The sequence below is a fragment of the Diplotaxodon limnothrissa genome, linkage group LG22 (assembly GCF_057381915.1).
Source record: "Diplotaxodon limnothrissa isolate DT_005_m linkage group LG22, D_limnothrissa_male_GT1.1, whole genome shotgun sequence".
Taxonomy (NCBI): Eukaryota; Metazoa; Chordata; class Actinopteri; order Cichliformes; family Cichlidae; genus Diplotaxodon; species Diplotaxodon limnothrissa.
In genome coordinates this window covers 24,339,782-24,358,565 of record NC_140616.1, presented here as the reverse complement: position 1 = coordinate 24,358,565, position 18,784 = coordinate 24,339,782, and the positions used below count along the sequence as shown (strand labels likewise).

Here is an 18,784-nt window from a genome sequence, read left to right as displayed (position 1 = left end):
GTGTCCTTTGCCTCTGCCTCATTTAATAAATTTCACTACAGTACTGTGTTTTAGAATAGAAGAGTATATTACCCATGCCCAAGTGCTACTTTGATGCAAATATTCATTGGGATTATAATAAAGGAAAAACAACTGAGGTTAGTGCATTTTTATACAGACCAGAACTGTCATGGGTGAAGACAAACAAAAGAAAAAGAAAAGAAAACTGTGTCACCACGGCTGCCATTTCACACGGCCACTTTCAGGAGGGACACCCGTGGCCTGAAAAATAGAAAGAGAGATATAAACATGCATGGATTTCCCATCCTGGTATCATGCTGTTATGGAATACAAATAACAGACAAACATCCACAAACCATTTTGCACGTTATTCAATGCATTTTTTTTCCTTATGTGTCATTTTCAGGTCACATAGTGGAGGGTATTATATCCCCGACTCTAACTACCTCATGGCATTTAATGCTCTAAAATAACACGTAGAAGATTGAAAATGGGTGGAAATCACACACAAAGTCTGTGTAAGGTTTATATGCTATTCCATAATATCAGCTAGATATCTTGGAATATATATATATATATATGTACAGATAGATAGATAGATAGATAGATAGATACATACATACATACATACATACATACATACATACATACATACATACATACATACATATAGATACATATAGATATTCATGTACGTACACAGATGCCCCTGAGACAATCCAGCAAATAGAAACTGGATGCAAGATCCTAGCAGGCAGGCCATAGATGGAAACAACACAAGAAACTGGCTGACATAATATGCAGGAACAGGACCCTTGAGCTCCCAGGCCTCTGATAAAGGACCCAAGCTTGAAGTACAAAGTACTGGACCAGTCTTTTGAGTACTTGTACTTATGGCCATTGATCATAGGTCTTTGATCAATAATCAATGGGCTTTGATCAGTGGTTGTTGATCAATGGTCATGACAATTTGCATATTAATGATCAAGGAACTGATGTCACAGCCCATTGTTCTTTCAGTGGGCTAGTTTCAGTCATTGTACAAATGTACTGTTTATAAGGCTGGGGAAACCTGCACTCAGCCAAGACTGAAGAAGTCACTTGAATGAGTTTTGAAATGTTTCTCCCACTGAAAATGCTATGTCCAGATGAACAGAATCAACCTTTTGGGACCTACAGGACTTTGTCAGCCATGGCAACCCATGCCATGAAGATCCCTGGGCTGAGTCAGCAGAGCGTTGTCAACTTTTACACATTATGCACCTCAACACTCAGTGACAGTGCTCTGTAACTTTGTGTGTTCTGCCACTTAACAGCTGAGTTGCTGTGGTTTGTAAATGCTTCCAATTTGCAATAATACCCCTCACAGTTAATCATGGAATATCAAGGAAAAAAGAAATTAAATAAATATCATTGTAGCAATGGCAGTATGCTATTAAAGTACAGCACTCAAATTCAGGGAGCTTTTCAGAATAAGAAATGTTTATAAGGCAGATTAAAGTAATGCAGTGCTTGTTTTCTCAGCACAGAAGAGTGCAGCCCTAGGCAAAAACACTGTATACACTCTAGAGGACACATTTACCAGAAGCATCATGGGACTAAGATGATGGTGAAATCCAACACTAGTTCTAAAAGCACTGTAGCAGATAGTTATTCCGCTGGTCTTACAGGAAACTAGACTTACGTGCCTCCTCTGAGCTCTGCTTGCAAAGAGAGGCCAGACACTTTAGCCAATCACAGGGCTTTTCAGACCAGATAAGGTGAGTAACATAGAGAGTGAAAAAAGTCAATACAGAAGTAAGACAAGGTGCCACAAAGGTACTGAAAGTGCAAAAGTGCAGTTTGAATCCTGCGAGAAACCAAAAGTGGGTCCTGACTTACATTTAGCATATGCCTGTGCTCATCTGGTAGAAGTGTGGAAGAACAAGGAGAGAACTTTTTTTAAAAAGAATTTGTATTTTTATCATGCAGCACATCTTACAGAGAAAACTCAGCACAGTCAGTATCCCCTTCTGCACAGAAAATCATCATTATGAACCGTTCAACTGTTGTCCTCTGCAAGCGCTGATTAAATAAAAAAAATAAAAAAAATGATAAATAATAAGAAATAACTACAACTTGTACAAAACACACCCAACATATAAAAATTAATGCAGTGCAACCTTATTACACTGCCAGTAATAAGGTATTACTACCTTATTACTGGCATCCAACTTCTTTAAAGCTGTGCTTCACCTTTACTAATCCTGTTGCAGTTGGATAAAACACACAAAAGAACAGGGTTTTTTTAATACTCACCACAGAGCTAGTGCCCCTGCTCTGAAGCTTCAGTGGCAGGGAGCCACTACACAATAAAAGACAAACAACTGGAAGGAAAAGCTTTACTGCCCACTGTATTATGAGACACACAAGAACTACAGTTAGCAACTAAAGTCAAAATGTTTTTACACAACAGTAGCAGAAATTTTCGTTGAATAAAAACACCGATGCATTTAAATAATTCCTCTGAGGTACAGAGAGAAAGGGTTGCTAATAATGAAAGTAGCAATAATTGGTTTGGTATACTTTGGTATACGCATAGTGATGATTGTGAGAGTTCAGAGGTTTGAGCACTTTTTCACACTTACTAGTGCTGCTTAATTTGATCATTGCAGATAATATGTTAGTGCAGGAAGTAAAAAATATTAGATTCTTTTTACTTTCACTCTGAATTTCCCCCAGTTTTGAAACCACAAAGCAGAATTTAACTCCGGTGGATTACTGCAAATAGATGTTGACAACATCTACATGATTTTGTAGACATCCTGACACAAATACAAGTTAAGGATGCCACACATGGTATTCAGTCTTAAAGCCATGCTGCTTCCAAGGTGTTGATATTTGCACACAAATCTTTTGGACAGGAAGTTTTTAAAGAGAAATTGCATCACAGCAGGAGGCTGACTTTGATGGGCAAAGGATCCAGTGTTTGCTACGGATGTGTATACCAGGCTTGGGGCTTAACTCTGAGTAACACAAACAATGAAATGCTCTAGGCTCAAACAAACAATTTTATCAAGGCATTGCACAGGGAGGAGTGTAATTTGATGTAGCGTGTATATCCTGGGCACATCTCTTTAAAGGCACCAGTTTCCTAAAGTGCACAATCCAGTGTTTTACAGGTCGACTACCACAGGCAAAAGAGCTCACTGGCTGAAGTCCCTCAACACGCGTGAAACCCCCTAAACCTTGAGAAGCCTGGAAAGTGCTATTTTTCCATTTAACTTGATAAAATCTTAGACTTTTACAGTTGCTGTTTTCTGCAAGGTTTGATTAGACGTTGTGAAACCCTCTGAATGCACACGGTTAGAGGTTCTTTCAAAACACACTTGAAATAGAGTGGGTTTGAAAATGGCTTATACAAAAGCCATTTTCAAACCCATCAGTTTTATATGAGCGGGTAAAAGGAAGCACCTTTCATACTGCTTGTTGAAAGGCATGGGTGACTTCCTTGAATGATTAGAGAGATTAAAATGTTTAACTAACAATGCATTTAATAGCCACAAGAGCAACGTAGTAAGCACAGTGTGCCTAAACACTTTGGCAAAAAGCACACTGACTTTTCCAACAGAATCTTAAACACAACACACATACTACCTGGCATTCAGCCACTTCGTGTGTGCCAGAATTTACATTTGTTGTTTCTGATTGTATTTCCTTTTGTGGTAGCTGTTTTGTTGCTTTTTTCTTTTCTTTTCTTTTTTTCAAAAAGACATGTTTAAAAAGCTCTGACTTGTAACCTTCAGTTCTGAGTTGATTGACCCTGTGAATGGAGACTCACTGTTAGGCTCAGAACAGGTGATCAGAGGTAGCTCGGTCTGTTCAGTCTGAGCATTTTGACTTTTAGTTAAGCATGTGCTTTGGTAATGAACAAAAGCCATCAGTGGAGCTCCAGCTATGATTTAACATAACACAGGGTAAGCAAAGTTTTTACATTTGAATGCAGGGGTACTGGAAATATGACCATTTGTCAATGTAGACTGTGAGATTTTTTTTAAGACAGAGAAAAAAAAAGAACCATTTAGTTAACACAATGAAATTTTGGTCTGTGTTATCTACTCAATCAACATTGCATCAACTGTGAAATTCTTGGCCAGTTCTATTAGTGGTGTGTAAAATGATAATTTGACAACATCAAAAATTGATACCAATACTTTTTGGTCATTTTATTCAGTTCTTTTTATACATAGATAATTATTGCCCCCTATAATTTGTAAATTACTTTCTATATTGGCCCTCAGTGATACTTGTTCAATATGTATTCAGTATGCTGCTTCACTAAGTGTTCCTTGCTATTACTGGTTTGGCCCTTCATTTTGCCTTCAGAATTCTTCATGCTATAGATTCAACAAGTGTTGGAAACATTCCTCAGAGATTTTAGTCCATAGTGATGTGACATTATAATAGTGTAATAGATGGGGGCTGCACATCCATGACTACATCTCAAAGGTGATCTATTAGATTGAGATGTGGTGACTCTGGCATTGTGTCATTTAACTAAAGTTGAATACAGTCAATGAATAATGAATACAGTCATTGTCATGTTCAAGAACTCAGGGAGCTTTGTGGTGAGTTATCATGCTCCAAGACATGTTCAGCAATAATACTCACCCAAAGTGTGCCCTACACTATAGAGCCACTAGAACCCTTGACTGCTGGTACAAGGCAGGATGGAGCAATGCCTTCATGTTGTTTATGCCAAATTCTGATCCTACCATTGGAATGTCACGAAAGATATCAACACTCATCAGCCCATGATTTCTTTTTTCTATTTTTTTTACTGTTTCTATCTATCTAGATATCTATTCTATTTCTATAGTCCAACTTTGATGAGTCTGTCCTTTGCTGACAGACATGGCACCTGCTGTGGTCTTATCAGCTTCGTGATTGGATGTGCAGTTACTTAAATCGCCTTTCTTCCCAATCCTGATGCTCAGTTTGAACTTCTCCATGTCTGCATGCCCAACTACACTGTGTTGCTTCCATATGATTGGCTGATTAGATATTTTCGGTAACTAGCAGCTGAACAGGTGTCCTAATGAGTGGCTGGTAAGTGTCTATATTGCTGAATACTTAACGTAACTGTGCTGAAAGCTTTCCATTATTCAGTAATTTAAACCAGTGGTTTTGTCATATCTATTCAACTGTAACCCAGTGGGGTTAAAAGAAATGTGACAGCTGCTGAAGACAACGATGTGAATAAAATAGATGGGACAAATTTTAAAATGGATTAAGCTACAAAGTCACAGTCCAAGCCAGTAGTAATGAGTTTGGTGACATTCATTTTTGACATTTAAAAATCTTGCTGAAATGCTCTCTGTGCTAAAAAGAAATAAATAAATAAATAAATAAATAAATAAAAAAGAAGAAGAAAAGAAAAAAAAATTTCAGTGTTTATTTCAGAGGTTTTTTGCAACTGCTTTAAATTCTCATTTGTGCTTTGATATTGAGTGTATGAATGAGGATATTTAAAAGTGAATGACAGAACCTTCATGGTCAGCAATTACCATTGTAACTGACCCACAGTTGAAGCTAAGTTCAAGGTGGAAAAGAACAAGATCAGATAGCAAAAGATCTCAAGTGGACCTGAGAACAATATAAAACTTGGATTACTGGTCCTCGGGTTTATTTGTGCCCTGTATAAAAATAATTTTCTTCATCCCAGGAAAGTTTTTTATTCCTTCTTCCCTCTCTTCAAAGTTTTAATTTCTTGTCCATTTCCCAACAACTTTCTGTAATGGCAGAGAAGCAGGTAGATATCATATGCATTACTGAGACGCATGTACAACAAGAGTGAGGAATTTGCGCCTGTGGCTTCTGAGAGGTGGTACATTTTGGTGATTAGACAATGACGCAGTTATATGTTTGTAGCCTGTTGTGGGCATGGTTAGTTTCTTTTTTGCAATGGATAATGAAAAGTTCTCCTCATTCCTGGGTTTGCAAACCCAAGGCTCCTGGTAGCCTGATCTTTGAAGGAATGAGATCATAATATGCAAACTTTCTACTATTTCACTATTGTAAAAATGGCCAGCTTGTCTTGGCACAATAAAAACACCACAAAGAATAAACTTCACAAAAGTAAGAAGATAAAAATGGAAGGCACTATTTGTTTTAAAGCCCAAAAACACGGCTGTTACACAAAGAATGGCGGAAGATGTTACATTCCTGTGTGTAAAGAAACAGACTTTGTGGCTTTGTCTCAGTTGAGATCCTTGATTGACAGGCGCGCCACAGAGCTGTGTTCAGGCTGCCTTATTACTGGTTTCACTCTCAAGGAGAATAAGGGGGGGAAAAAGACAAGAAAAAAATGGATGCCTCAAATAGGCTTTTCCCTCTCTGTGTGTCAAAGACTAGAGATACAATTTTCCTGAAGTAACAATCAGCAGATCACTCTCTGCCTGCATGGTGTCCACAAGCAATCTTCTAGCTATCCTGAAACACGGCATTCATAAATGGGGCCTGAGTGTGGGGAAATAAAAAAAAAAGGTTTGTTGTTGTATTTGGTTTTTGGGATGATTTTCGTGTGACTGCATCTGCTTGCTTTTCATACCATATATATATATATATGTGTGTGTGTGTGTGTGTGTGTGTGTGTGTGTGTGTGTGTGTGTGTGTGTGAGTGCTATTAAGGGACTGAGATTTGCCTCATTGACATTCATGTATGCATTTGATGTCAAACAGTCTAAATATTTAATACACTAGAGGGCAAGGGGAAGAAATCGGGGCGCAGTCACAAGATGCTGGATAATTGATTGATTGTCCTCACTGCAGTGCACAACAGCTTGCATTGTACTGTATAAGTGCTGCATGCACTTGTGCAAAGTGTCTGCGGGAGTAATTAGTTCAGAAGCATCGGCTCTGCTTTTGACTGGTGTGTGGGTATCATAAATATGCATATTTGTGCTCACGTCACTTAGTGAATGAGTCTACAGGATTCTGTGTGTGCTGGCATCACTCTGCGTTGCTGTGTGCGTAACTGTGCCTTTGCTAATGTCCAAACAATGAAGTTCAAATAAAAAAAAAAATCAAGGCGAGGATAGCATTTCGAGGCTGTTTGGATGACAGGGAAATATTGGCCCAGCAATGATATGCTTTTTATGGAATCACTTTGATGGTCAGAAAAAAAAGAGTCCCTCTCTTTCTTGTTCTTACTTCCTCCCAGACACAAAAGAATATCACAAACTTCTTTTCACAAGCCGTCTTGCCAAAATCAAACTCAAACAAACACAAGAGGGGAAAAAAGAAAAAAAAACCTCCAGTCAGCTTTCTGTTAGTTCTTGTACACCAGAGTAAATGCTTATTCAGTTGCCATGGAAGATCTGCAAAGTAGTGGTGTGCAATACTGCAATTTTGGTGCCAAACTGATACCAAGTAAACACATGACCAGTATTGCCAATACCAATTTAAAAGTAACTTATAAAGGGGAGGGTGTCATAATTTATGAGTCATCATCAATTCATCATCAAATTGGTGACAATTATGACATTTATACATTTTAATGATCACAAAGTCACTGTACTTTCTACAGTAATTAGTTAACACAACACAATGCACCTTTCAGCTTTTCAGCTTATATATTTTGAAACTGGGGTTTTTGGAAACCAGAAATGGAAACGTGTTATATGTATATGACAGACACATACATACTGAACTTAGAGCCTGAAAACAAAGTAAATATTAAGATATGATTTCCTTGTAAAATGCATCCCAGACCAAGAAGGAAAATAAATAAACCTTTCCTGCTTTTCTGCAGATATGTAGTGTGCAGTTATCTACAGTATCACCCCCTTTTACCCAAATCACAAAATATTAGTAGGAGGCACCTTGTTCAGTTACTGAGATGAGCTGGAGAGCGTTAATAAATATGTGAAATTGACCCGGGTCTCTAACGTGTTCCACAGCATTATGAACAGCAAGTTCTACCTTGTGAATAATGCAGTCGCTGACACACAGATTAAGGTTGATGTTTTAACACAGGACTGTGTCTGTTCCTCTCAATCAGCCTATCACATCAGGTGCACTATCACATAAATCCAACATTCCATGCACATAATTTCCATAGCATGTGACTGACAGCATCCTTATGCATTGTTGCAGCTGAACAAGATGAAAAAAGAAAAAGTGTGATCTGAGTGCAGATGCATACAGGTACAACTGCAAGCTAGTTGTGGGCACTGAGCTCGCCTGCTTGAGTATGTTTATGGTGTTGGTACAGCTTTTAACATTCTTGCTGTGCATTTAATTGTACTAACAGAGTATACATACTGTGGCGAGCTCAGACAAGGAGGAGACAGAGGTATCGGTTGGTCTAGCTTCCCGTGAGTTAGCCAGGGAGCACAGCCGTTTATTAGCATTCAACAGAACACCACGACAACAAAAACAAAGGCGCTCTCTCCAAACAGAAACACACAGTCGCAGAGAGAGCGCGTCACATGGTAACCATGGCAACATAACGCTACCGCCTGAAACAACAGAACACAGCTGTCAAGCAAAACCCAAACAACCGTGACCCGCTACATAGCCCCCACCTAAGAGGTCAGTCATCCCCGACAACCCCATTACCCAACAAGTCCTGCAAATGTCCAGGTGTCTTCTTTCGGCGCACCAGCCGATCTCGACCGGTGGGGGAAGAGTCACTCGGATCAGTACATGGGATGCCTCCAGCATCCCCTGCCTCGGCGGCTGCTGGAGCAAGCAGTCGGTACGGTGACAGTCTGTCCTGGTGCTACACCACCATGCGCCCCGGGCCCAGCATGCGGATCCGGTACACCACTTCTGTTAGCTGCTCCACGACCCACGCCGGCCCTTGCCAGTGACTGCAGAGCTTGGGGGACACTCCTCTATTGCGAACCAGGCAGTACACCCAGACCTTGTAACCAGGCACGAAAGCTCCCCCCTCGGGACCGGCCTGGGCCTGGCGGGTGTAGTCATGAACCACCTGCAACCGCTCCCTCAGCCTCCTGTAGTAGTCCATCTCTGGCCCACCATCAATCTCTGGCTCGGGGGGGGGAACGCGAACACCAAATCCAAGGGCGTCCCGCTGGTGGCGGCTGGTGAGAATGGCGAGCTGAGTGGCCAGCGTGCGGTTGAAGTGCACAACCAAGCCATCGCTTTGCGGGTAGAGCGGTGTGGTTCTCATCCTCTCCACCCCCAGCCGCCGACAGATCTCCCCGAAGACCTTCGATTCGAAGTTACGCCCCTGGTCACTGTGGAGTTCAGCCAGGACCCCAAAATGGGTGAACATCTCCTCAACCAGTTTCTCTGCCGTCATGGTTGCACTCTGGTCCGGCACCGCATAGGCCTCTGGCCACTTTGTGAAATAGTCCATGGCCCTTGAGTTGGGCTCTTCTGTGCCATGCAGGTGTCACAGCAGTGCACATGAAGTTCCACATCCCATCGACAACTAGGCCAGTAGAACCGTCCCCTGAGACGGTGAAGAGTTTTGGCATTCCCATAGTGGCCGGCCCCCAACAGCTGCACAATATCTCTGCCCTGACTGGGGCCCCGCTATCTCCGGTATAGGAGGCCATCATGGGTCTCCAGATTGTTGTACTAGGAGTAGTAGGCCTTCACTTCAAGCCCCTGTCCCGACACCCCTGTCCAGGCTGGGCGTTGCGCCGCCTCCAGCCAGGCCCCCACCTGAACCAACGTCGCGTAAGCCTCCTGCTCCCGGTTCAGCTGTTGCGTGGTCTATGGGACCAATCCCCCTCCGCTGGCTGTGGCCTGAGCAGTAGTCACGCCCAGTGCCTCCTGGGTCCGCTCCTCCTGCCGCTGACAGTAGTGGCACTTGACAGCCTGCAGGGCCGTCTGGAGAGGACATGAGCGTTGCCATGCTGTCGACCTGCCCGATGCTGGGTCTCAAAGTCTTAGCCCTGAAGGACCTCCAGCCAGCGGGCCACCTGATCTTCTGGGTGTTTGAAATTCAGAAGCCAAGTTAATCAGTGCGCAGGAGGAACCGGCAGCCATGCAAGTATGGCCGGAAGTGCCACACCGCCAGCACTACAGCGAGCAGCTCCTGCCGAGTCACGCAGTAGTTCCTCTCTGCTCACCCCAGAGCACGGCTGAAGTATGCTACCATTCGTTCTCCGGCCTCATCCTGCTGTGAATGGACTGCCCCGACTCCTACATTGCGTCAGGGGTAGGCCAGGACTGGAGCTCTGGTGAGGGCCTCCTTCAGCTGTGCAAAAGCCGCAGCACAGGCATCACCCCAGCCAAACGGCTGACCCTTATCAGTCAGGCGGTGGAGAGGGCTGGCTATCGTTGCGAACCCCTTGATGAACTGGCGGTAGTAGGAGGCTTGGCCCAGGAAGCTCCGCAGTTCTTTGACGTTCGAGGGAGTCGGGCAGTCCCGGACCGCAGCCACCTTTGCGCTGTCGGTGGCAATACCTTGAGCACTGATCACATGGCCCAAGAACGTGGTCTCTCTCGCCAACAGCCGGCACTTCGCAGGGTTGAGCCGCAGCCCAGCTTGTCGATGGCACTGAAGACCTCGCTCAGGTGGGACAGTGCACTGTCATGGTCCTGGGCCATGTGGGCCCAGTATTCTTAGTTCTTTGTATTTTTGTATTTCGTTCCTTATTTAGGCCATGTCTTCTGAGTTGCCCTGTTGTGTTGTTCCTTATGTGTTTTCCCTTCGTGACTCTTACCCCCTGTGTGCCCCTCTGTGTATTTATGAGCCCTCGTCTCTCTTTGTGCTTTATTCTATGTTTTCCCCAGCCCGTTATGTCTGCGTTCTCCCCGTGCTCTCTCTCCTCCTGTTTGAACCTCTGTGTACGTCCTGCTTTACTTTGCCCATCTCCCATCAGTGTTACGTTCACTCCTGCCGTGTCTTGTTATGATTATCAGTGTCACCTGTGTTCCCCGTGTGCATCCACTTCCCCTGATCATCCCTCATGTGTATTTAGTCTCTGTGTTTCATGTAGTCTGTGTCGCGTCGTCTGTGTTATCTCCCCTACCCCTTGTCGTAGTATCCCAGCCATAGTTTGCATTTTGCTGTCTAAATCTCATTAGAGTCATAGTTTCCCAGTCTATGTTCAGGTTTTCCCTCAGTTACTTTGTTGTTCGTTTCTATGAGTTTATCAGCCATAATAAAAGGCTCGTTTTTGTTGGAATCCACTCCTGCATCCTCGTTTGTGTTCGCACCTGGGTCCACCACACACCTTTCCGCACGGTCTGCCTCCGCAGACCCTGACAGTACGACGCGACCAGTATGGACCCAGCGACACAGAGAAGGGAGGTCGTTCAGACAGTGGAAGCGCTATGCTGTCAGTGGATGCAGCGTTCCGGGGAGGAGGATACGGAGGAGTTGCTTCACCCATTGCGGGTGAGCGTAACCGTGTTCCCCTGGCTGTGGGAGGCGCTACCCCCCCTGATTTCTGATTACCTCCGCACCATCCTCCAACCCCGTCCTCAGGAGCAGGCGCCCAGCGCACGGGCCGCGTCACCACCGTTCCGCTGTCACGCAACTTCCCCATCACCGCCTCCACCATCTTGCGGCTCCGGGGTGATTAAAGTTGGCTCACTGAGACTCGGACGCAACCTGGGGTCGCTACCATCCATGCCTTCGTACACGAGCCGCTCACCCTCGCCGTTTCGTTCGGACTTCGCTTCTCCAGCCTCCTTTCTGGCACGGATGTGGTCGGAGGATGAGGAGCCAGCCGTCACAGCTATCAATGTTGTGTCAACAGCCGCTGCTAGGAGGAAGCGGCGCCTTCGTCGCCGCCGCACGTCAGCGCAGCCAGAGTCCGGGGTGTCGTCAGAGCAGTCGCCTGGGCCGGAACCGCTGGCCGAAGCCGCCTCCGAGTCCGTGTCAGCAGTGATTTTCGGCTCTGAGGAGATGTCCCCACAAATCACTGCCCGGGACATCGCTGAACGGGAGCAGGTGGTTCTCGCGGAGCTGGAGGAGAAGCTCCGGTGGAAGCCGTGGCTGACCCCCGACTGTGAGCAAGTCTTTCGGGGAACGCGCCTCGCTCTCGGGGGTCCCCGGAGTTGCCAGGGACTTCCACCGCTCACCCCGCCCGCTTCCACGGATAGAAAGAAGCGGCACTCTCGCCGCCGGCGCTCTGAGCCCCTCACAGTTCAGTTAGCTCCCTCGCAGCCACCCTCAGTTCAGTTAGCTCCCTCGCAGCCACCCTCAGTTCAGTTAGCTCCCTCGCAGCCACCCTCAGTTCAGTTAGCTCCCTCGCAGCCACCCTCAGTTCAGTTAGCTCCCTCGCAGCCACCCTCAGTTCAGTTAGCTCCCTCGCAGCCACCCTCAGTTCAGTTAGCTCCCTCGCAGCCACCCTCAGTTCAGTCTCCAGTGCCGCCGGTAGCGCAGCCACCCTCAGTTCAGTCTCCAGTGCCGCCGGTAGCGCAGCCACCCTCAGTTCAGTCTCCAGTGCCGCCTGTAGCGCAGGCCCCAGTAGCTCCAGTGCCGCCTGTAGCGCAGGCCCCAGTAGCTCCAGTGCCGCCTGTAGCGCAGGCCCCAGTAGCTCCAGTGCCGCCTGTAGCGCAGGCCCCAGTAGCTCCAGTGCCGCCTGTAGCGCAGGCCCCAGTAGCTCCAGTGCCGCCTGTAGCGCAGGCCCCAGTAGCTCCAGTGCCGCCTGTAGCGCAGGCCCCAGTAGCTCCTGTAGCCCAGTCCCCGATAGCAGTACGGTCCGCTGGTCAGCTTCACATTCAGCCAGGGGTCTCAAATCTCTCTGGCTCTGCATCAGCTCCTGCTGGGAGCTCGGATGAGCTCATCCAGGACTCCGCGGCTCCCACGCCGCCATCTACCTCGTCAGCTGGAGGGTCCGAGGGGCCCGTTCAGCCTCAAGCCTCGTCAGCTGGAGGGCCCGAGGAGCCTGTTCAGCCACCTGTCTCCGCTGGAGGGTCCGAGGGGCCCGTTCAGCCTCACGCCTCGTCTGCTGGAGGGCCCGAGGGGCCCGTTCAGCCTCACGCCTCGTCTGCTGGAGGGCCCGAGGAGCCCGTCCAGCCACCTGTCTCCGCTGGAGGGTCCGAGGGGCCCGTTCAGCCTCACGCCTCGTCAGCTGGAGGGCCCGAGGAGCCCGTTCAGCCACCTGTCTCCGCTGGAGGGTCCGAGGGGCCCGTTCAGCCTCAAGCCTCGTCAGCTGGAGGGTCCGAGGGGCCCGTTCAGCCACCTGTCTCCGCTGGAGGGTCCGAGGGGCCCGTTCAGCCTCAAGCCTCGTCAGCTGGAGGGTCCGAGGGGCCCGTTCAGCCTCCTGTCTCCGCTGGAGGGTCCGAGGGGCCCGTTCAGCAACCTTCCTCGTCAGCTGGGGGTTCTGGAGAACCGCACCAGCCTCATGCCACGTCAGCTGGAGGGTCCGAGGGGCCCGTTCAGCCTCCTGTCTCTGCTGGAGGGTCCGAGGGGCCCGTTCAGCAACCTTCCTCGTCAGCTGGAGGGTCCGAGGGGCCCGTTCAGCCTTCTGTCTCCGCTGGAGGGTCCGAGGGGCCCGTTCAGCCTCCTGTCTCAGCTGGAGGGCCCGAGGAGTCCGTCCGGCCTCACGCCTCGTCTGCTGGAGGGCCCGAGGAGCCAATCCAGCCACCTTCTGCTACGCCTGGTCCAGCCTGTGCTTCGTCCGCTGCAGCCTCAGAGCCTTCGTCCGCTGCAGCCTCAGAGCCTTCGTCCGCTGCAGCCTCAGCCTGTGCTTCGCCTGGTCCCGCCTCGACTGGTCCTGTGCCCACCGGGCCTCGGCCAGTACGCCTGACACTGGAGAGCCGCCGCCGCTGCCTTCCGCGCGGCCGGCCCCCTGAACTGCTCCGTCGTCTCCTTCGCCGCCGCCGCTGCCTTCCGCGCGGCCGGCCTCCTGGACTGCTCCGTCGTCTCCTTCGCCGCCGCCGCTGCCTTCCGCGCGGCCGGCCTCCTGGACTGCTCCGTCGTCTCCTTCGCCGCCGCCGCTGCCTTCCGCGCGGCCGGCCTCCTGGACTGCTCCGTCGTCTCCTTCGCCGCCGCCGCTGCCTTCCGCGCGGCCGGCCTCCGGACCAGCTCTGCCACCTGTGCCACCCGCCTGGTCGGCCCCCCGACCGTGTGACCCGTGAACTCTGGTGCCTGTGGGCTCTGGGTCGGCCCCCTGAACTTTATTTTGACTATGGTCATGTGCTCCCGTGTTTTCTGTTGTTTACTTTGTTTCCCGTTCTGGTCCCTCCGTCCTGGTCCCCCGCCTCCCGCCCTGGGTGGGTTGTTTTCTGTTTTTGTTTTTGTTTCTCGGGTTTGGGCTGTCGGGAGCCAGCCCTTTAGGGGGGGGGTGATGTCATGGTCCTGGGCCATGTGGGCCCAGTATTCTTAGTTCTTTGTATTTTTGTATTTCGTTCCTTATTTAGGCCATGTCTTCTGAGTTGCCCTGTTGTGTTGTTCCTTATGTGTTTTCCCTTCGTGACTCTTACCCCCTGTGTGCCCCTCTGTGTATTTATGAGCCCTCGTCTCTCTTTGTGCTTTATTCTATGTTTTCCCCAGCCCGTCTGCGTTCTCCCCGTGCTCTCTCTCCTCCTGTTTGAACCTCTGTGTACGTCCTGCTTTACTTTGCCCATCTCCCATCAGTGTTACGTTCACTCCTGCCGTGTCTTGTTATGATTATCAGTGTCACCTGTGTTCCCCGTGTGCATCCACTTCCCCTGATCATCCCTCATGTGTATTTAGTCTCTGTGTTTCATGTAGTCTGTGTCGCGTCGTCTGTGTTATCTCCCCTACCCCTTGTCGTAGTATCCCAGCCATAGTTTGCATTTTGCTGTCTAAATCTCATTAGAGTCATAGTTTCCCAGTCTATGTTCAGGTTTTCCCTCAGTTACTTTGTTGTTCGTTTCTATGAGTTTATCAGCCATAATAAAAGGCTCGTTTTTGTTGGAATCCACTCCTGCATCCTCGTTTGTGTTCGCACCTGGGTCCACCACACACCTTTCCGCACGGTCTGCCTCCGCAGACCCTGACAGTGCACTGTCGAAGTCGCCACCGTGCACCAACAGGTCATCCAGGTACACAACACAGCGGCCACGAGGGATGTTCACGAGCACCCTCTCCATCAGCCTCTTGAACGTCACTGGCGCATTGCAAAGCCCGAATGGCATGACCCTGAATTGCCACAGCCCCTACAATACGGGGTTTTTGTTTTGTTTTTGTTTTTTGTTCTTTTTTTGGAGGGGAGGGGTGTCGTTGGTTTTTTTTACTGTGTGATATTCTAGCATTATATACATTTCCTAGCAGTGTTGGGTGTAACCAGTAGTGGTTTTTGATACGGGCGACACAGGCGGTTGCCCGGGGCGGCATCATGGTGGGGGGCGGCATCATGGGCATCGGCAAAAAATAAATAAATTGATCGTACTCATGCTGCCCTGACATCAGCCGGCGCATATTGGGAATGGCATAGGCACCGATCGGTTTTCTATCGCCCATTTGCTGGGAGTAAGGGCGCCCTCCGTTTGCGAGGTGCGCCTGCTGCTTGCGGCACAGGGAGGAGAGGGCGGAGCGGCGGGGGATTCTCTGGCTGGCTGGAGCAGCGTCTAATAACCAAATCGCAAAATAAAACAAAATAAAAACAAACCAACAAACACGAAAACACCAGACATTATGATACAGACTTATAATTTGCACCGATGTTTTTTCGAAATTCTATACATGAAAAGTGAGTGCGAGAGCCCTCGGTGCGGCTGCTCGCTGCTGAAGTCAAAGTAAACTTTATTGTCATCTCTACTACATACAGTCCAGTATATAGAGAGACGAGACGACGAAGCTCCAGTTAGAGCAGTGCAAGTAAACAAACAATGAATCTAAGAAGAGTAAGAAAATAAATATACACTTTAGGACCAGGGGTAAAGGGATCAATAACGATTTAAAATTTATAATTTACAGTTTGATGATTTAAAGTTTCACAACCTGTCGAAAGGGGAGGGGCCCGGTGGCTTCCAAATAGAGCACATTTCATTCGTAATGTTGTAAATCCAAGCCCATTATCTATTCATGATTTGAATCATGGATTGTGCGAAATCCCAGAAATAAACCTTAGACAAAGTGAATCTGTGAATTAAGGTGTAGGTCTATTAGGTTATGTTGTGTTGATCCTCGGGTTGGGGGATGGGTGTTCATACTGGAGTGCAAAATTAAAACCAATGGAAGATGGACAAGAAAAGTTCAAAGCCATCAGATGCCGAGTTTAGAAAAAATAGAAAGGAAGAGGAGGAGAAACGAGCAAATGATACAGGTAAGCAGATGTGTCATTGGATAATGGCAGATCATGTATCCTGAAACAATCAGAATCAGAAGACTCTATTAACCCCTAAGGAAATAATGTGGATTACAGTTTCTCCAAGAAGAAATGGTAAAAATACTAACAGTAACAGACTAAACTCCAAACAATACATTATGTTACAGATTTTAATATTAATTAGTCAGTGTCAATTGTTGATTTGTCCTGTTCTCATTGTATGACGAATTATGATGGCTGTTTGGTAGCCTTCATATGTGTGTGTGTGTGTTTTATGTTAATGTACAAACCTTAATATGTTTTATGTATGTGTGTGTGTGTGGGGAGGGGGGGCAGAGGGAGTGTTCGCCCAGGGTGCCAAACAGGCTAGGACCACCACTGGGTGTCACATATTATAAAGTGATCACATTACATTTTTCAATAATGCATTAGTGTACATCAAAATTCAGTAATTATATTACAGTACCAATTATGTTGTACAAAAGTGCTTCAGTTATCTGCACGCGGGTGGCTAAAAAACAAAAAAAAGTCCATTAAAAACAATCAAACAAACTTTTTTTTCTTCCATGACAATCAGCTGTTTGCTGGGAGTTCATTTGCTGGGAGAAGAAAAATGTTGAAGCAGTCTACAACTTTTCCTGGATTGAAACTAGCCACATTTTACTTGTAACAGAACTTTGGCTCTTAGGAAGCATCTACACAGATAGAATGCTAAGACAAAGCTAGCAAGAAGCCCCAGTGATGATAATGCTGAGTGAATGCTGAACCCTAGCCCAGCAGCCAGACCCTGACGTTAGACAGCTAACAAAAGCTGTGACGTGGTTGCACATGTTGAACATGTGGTTGTATTTCAAATATGGCGGATAACTCTGGCACAATATGGGTCTCATATAGAAACGCTTATAGATACAACTTGCTAATAAAGCTATGTAGCATTGGCTAGCACTCCAGCCACCCATCTGATTATGGTATCAAATAAAGTGCCTATAACTAAAAGGGCCAACTCAAGGCTTAGAAATGGTAGTCTGCGAATTGTATGTGTAAAGACAAGTTACAAAGCGAGCAATTGAAACTGAGAAAAAAAACATAAATGGGAAAATGTAGAACGTGTTAGTAAAGACTAAAGCAATGCTTTTTAAAGTGTGGGACATGCAGGTAAGGGTGTGTCAGAAAAGTCAGAGAATAAGAGATTAAAAACATTTAAAATGGCTAAAAGAAATACAAACACAGTTTTTAAAAAAGGGTAAGTTACAGGGATAGCTAAGTAGCTCAAGTTAGCTAGGAGTAAGATAAAACATAAAAAATAAAAGACAAACAGTTTAAAGGAAAGGATAAACTATTTAAATGCATAGCTAAACTGATAAACTGAAAATATAAACATAAGCTAGCTACAAGTAAAGAAAATGCAGTTAAAATATTTCTAAAATGTAAAACTAAATCATGTAGCTTTTTCTTCTCAAATACGACATGAAATGTTATAGGGGTGAAAAAAATCCTCTATAAATAAATAACGAGATAACTAAATTTTGCTTTGGTGTAAATTTTGTTCATAGTACACCTAAAATATGACAGGAGGTGTTAATATAGAGACACTACTTATTTAAATTAATTGTGTGTAAGCACTTGATGGCAAATACATTGAAATAATAATAGGCACTTTTTGATGATACCTTCTAAGAGTGAAAATACACAATGCACATATTCAGAGACACAAGCTGTTATCAAGGTAAAGGACAGGATGTTGAAAGCATGAGAAAGGTGTGGAGGGCATGAAAAAGAGAGGTCACATGGGGTGAGCAGATGGGAGGAAAGGTGGGATAAGAGAGAAAAGAGTGTAAAGACAGGGAGAAGAAAGAGTCTGATGGCTATTCTCATTCTTCGGCTCATGTTCCCAAAATGGCACTGCTGAACCATAAAATGCTGTAGCGCTTCACCCTTCACCCTGCCTTGTGTCTTACACAGATCAGGTTGTGACAGTTTGACACCGATAGTCACCCTCACTGTTTGCTGTGGAGTTCTGCTTATAAAGGCCTACTGCTGTCAGCCTTTATCCCACATGCTCACTGGAGGTGCACAAAAGGAGGCAGAGAGAAAATGGCATTTGAAATTCGGAGAAAATAGAGGCACAAAGAGACCGTTGATGAAAAGCATTGCAGAATTTAAAAGGGATTGAAAAAGGTTGCACTATTTCATTTCAAAGACATTTTTTGTTCTCAGCCTTTGGTGCAAGTAAAAAGAGCTTCACTTGATGACAGAGAGCAGAATTGATTTTTAAGGTTTCCTTTTCATGAATAATACTACTACTGCAAATAATGCTTCTGCAAATTTAATCTATAAAAACACAGTCAACTGGATATTTGCCACCTGTCTTAGTTTTTTTTCCATCATCAAGTAAAAGGAGCTACTTTTGTTTTTGTTTTTTAATTGATCTCTGTGAGTGATTCATCTATACTCAGTTATGAAAATCCATTAAAGGCTTTTACATTTAATAATGTAAAGAATAGCATTTTGGCATGAAGGAACTAGTGCGTTTTACATGTATAGTGTTTGGAACAAGGAAAACATGGCATGGC

The 18,784-nt window shown here is 46.1% G+C and overlaps 1 protein-coding gene across 1 annotated transcript in view; it reads right to left on the bottom strand.

Annotated features, from left to right (window-relative positions):
- Positions 1-210: 210 nt before the first annotated feature.
- Positions 211-18,784, bottom strand: part of LOC146609972 (uncharacterized) — a 48,370-nt gene continuing 29,796 nt past the window's right edge. Inside the window, exon 7 of the mRNA XM_085345766.1 lies at positions 211-261. Within this exon, the coding sequence (XP_085201892.1) occupies positions 211-261 (51 nt within the window). The remainder of the gene's footprint in view (positions 262-18,784) is intronic.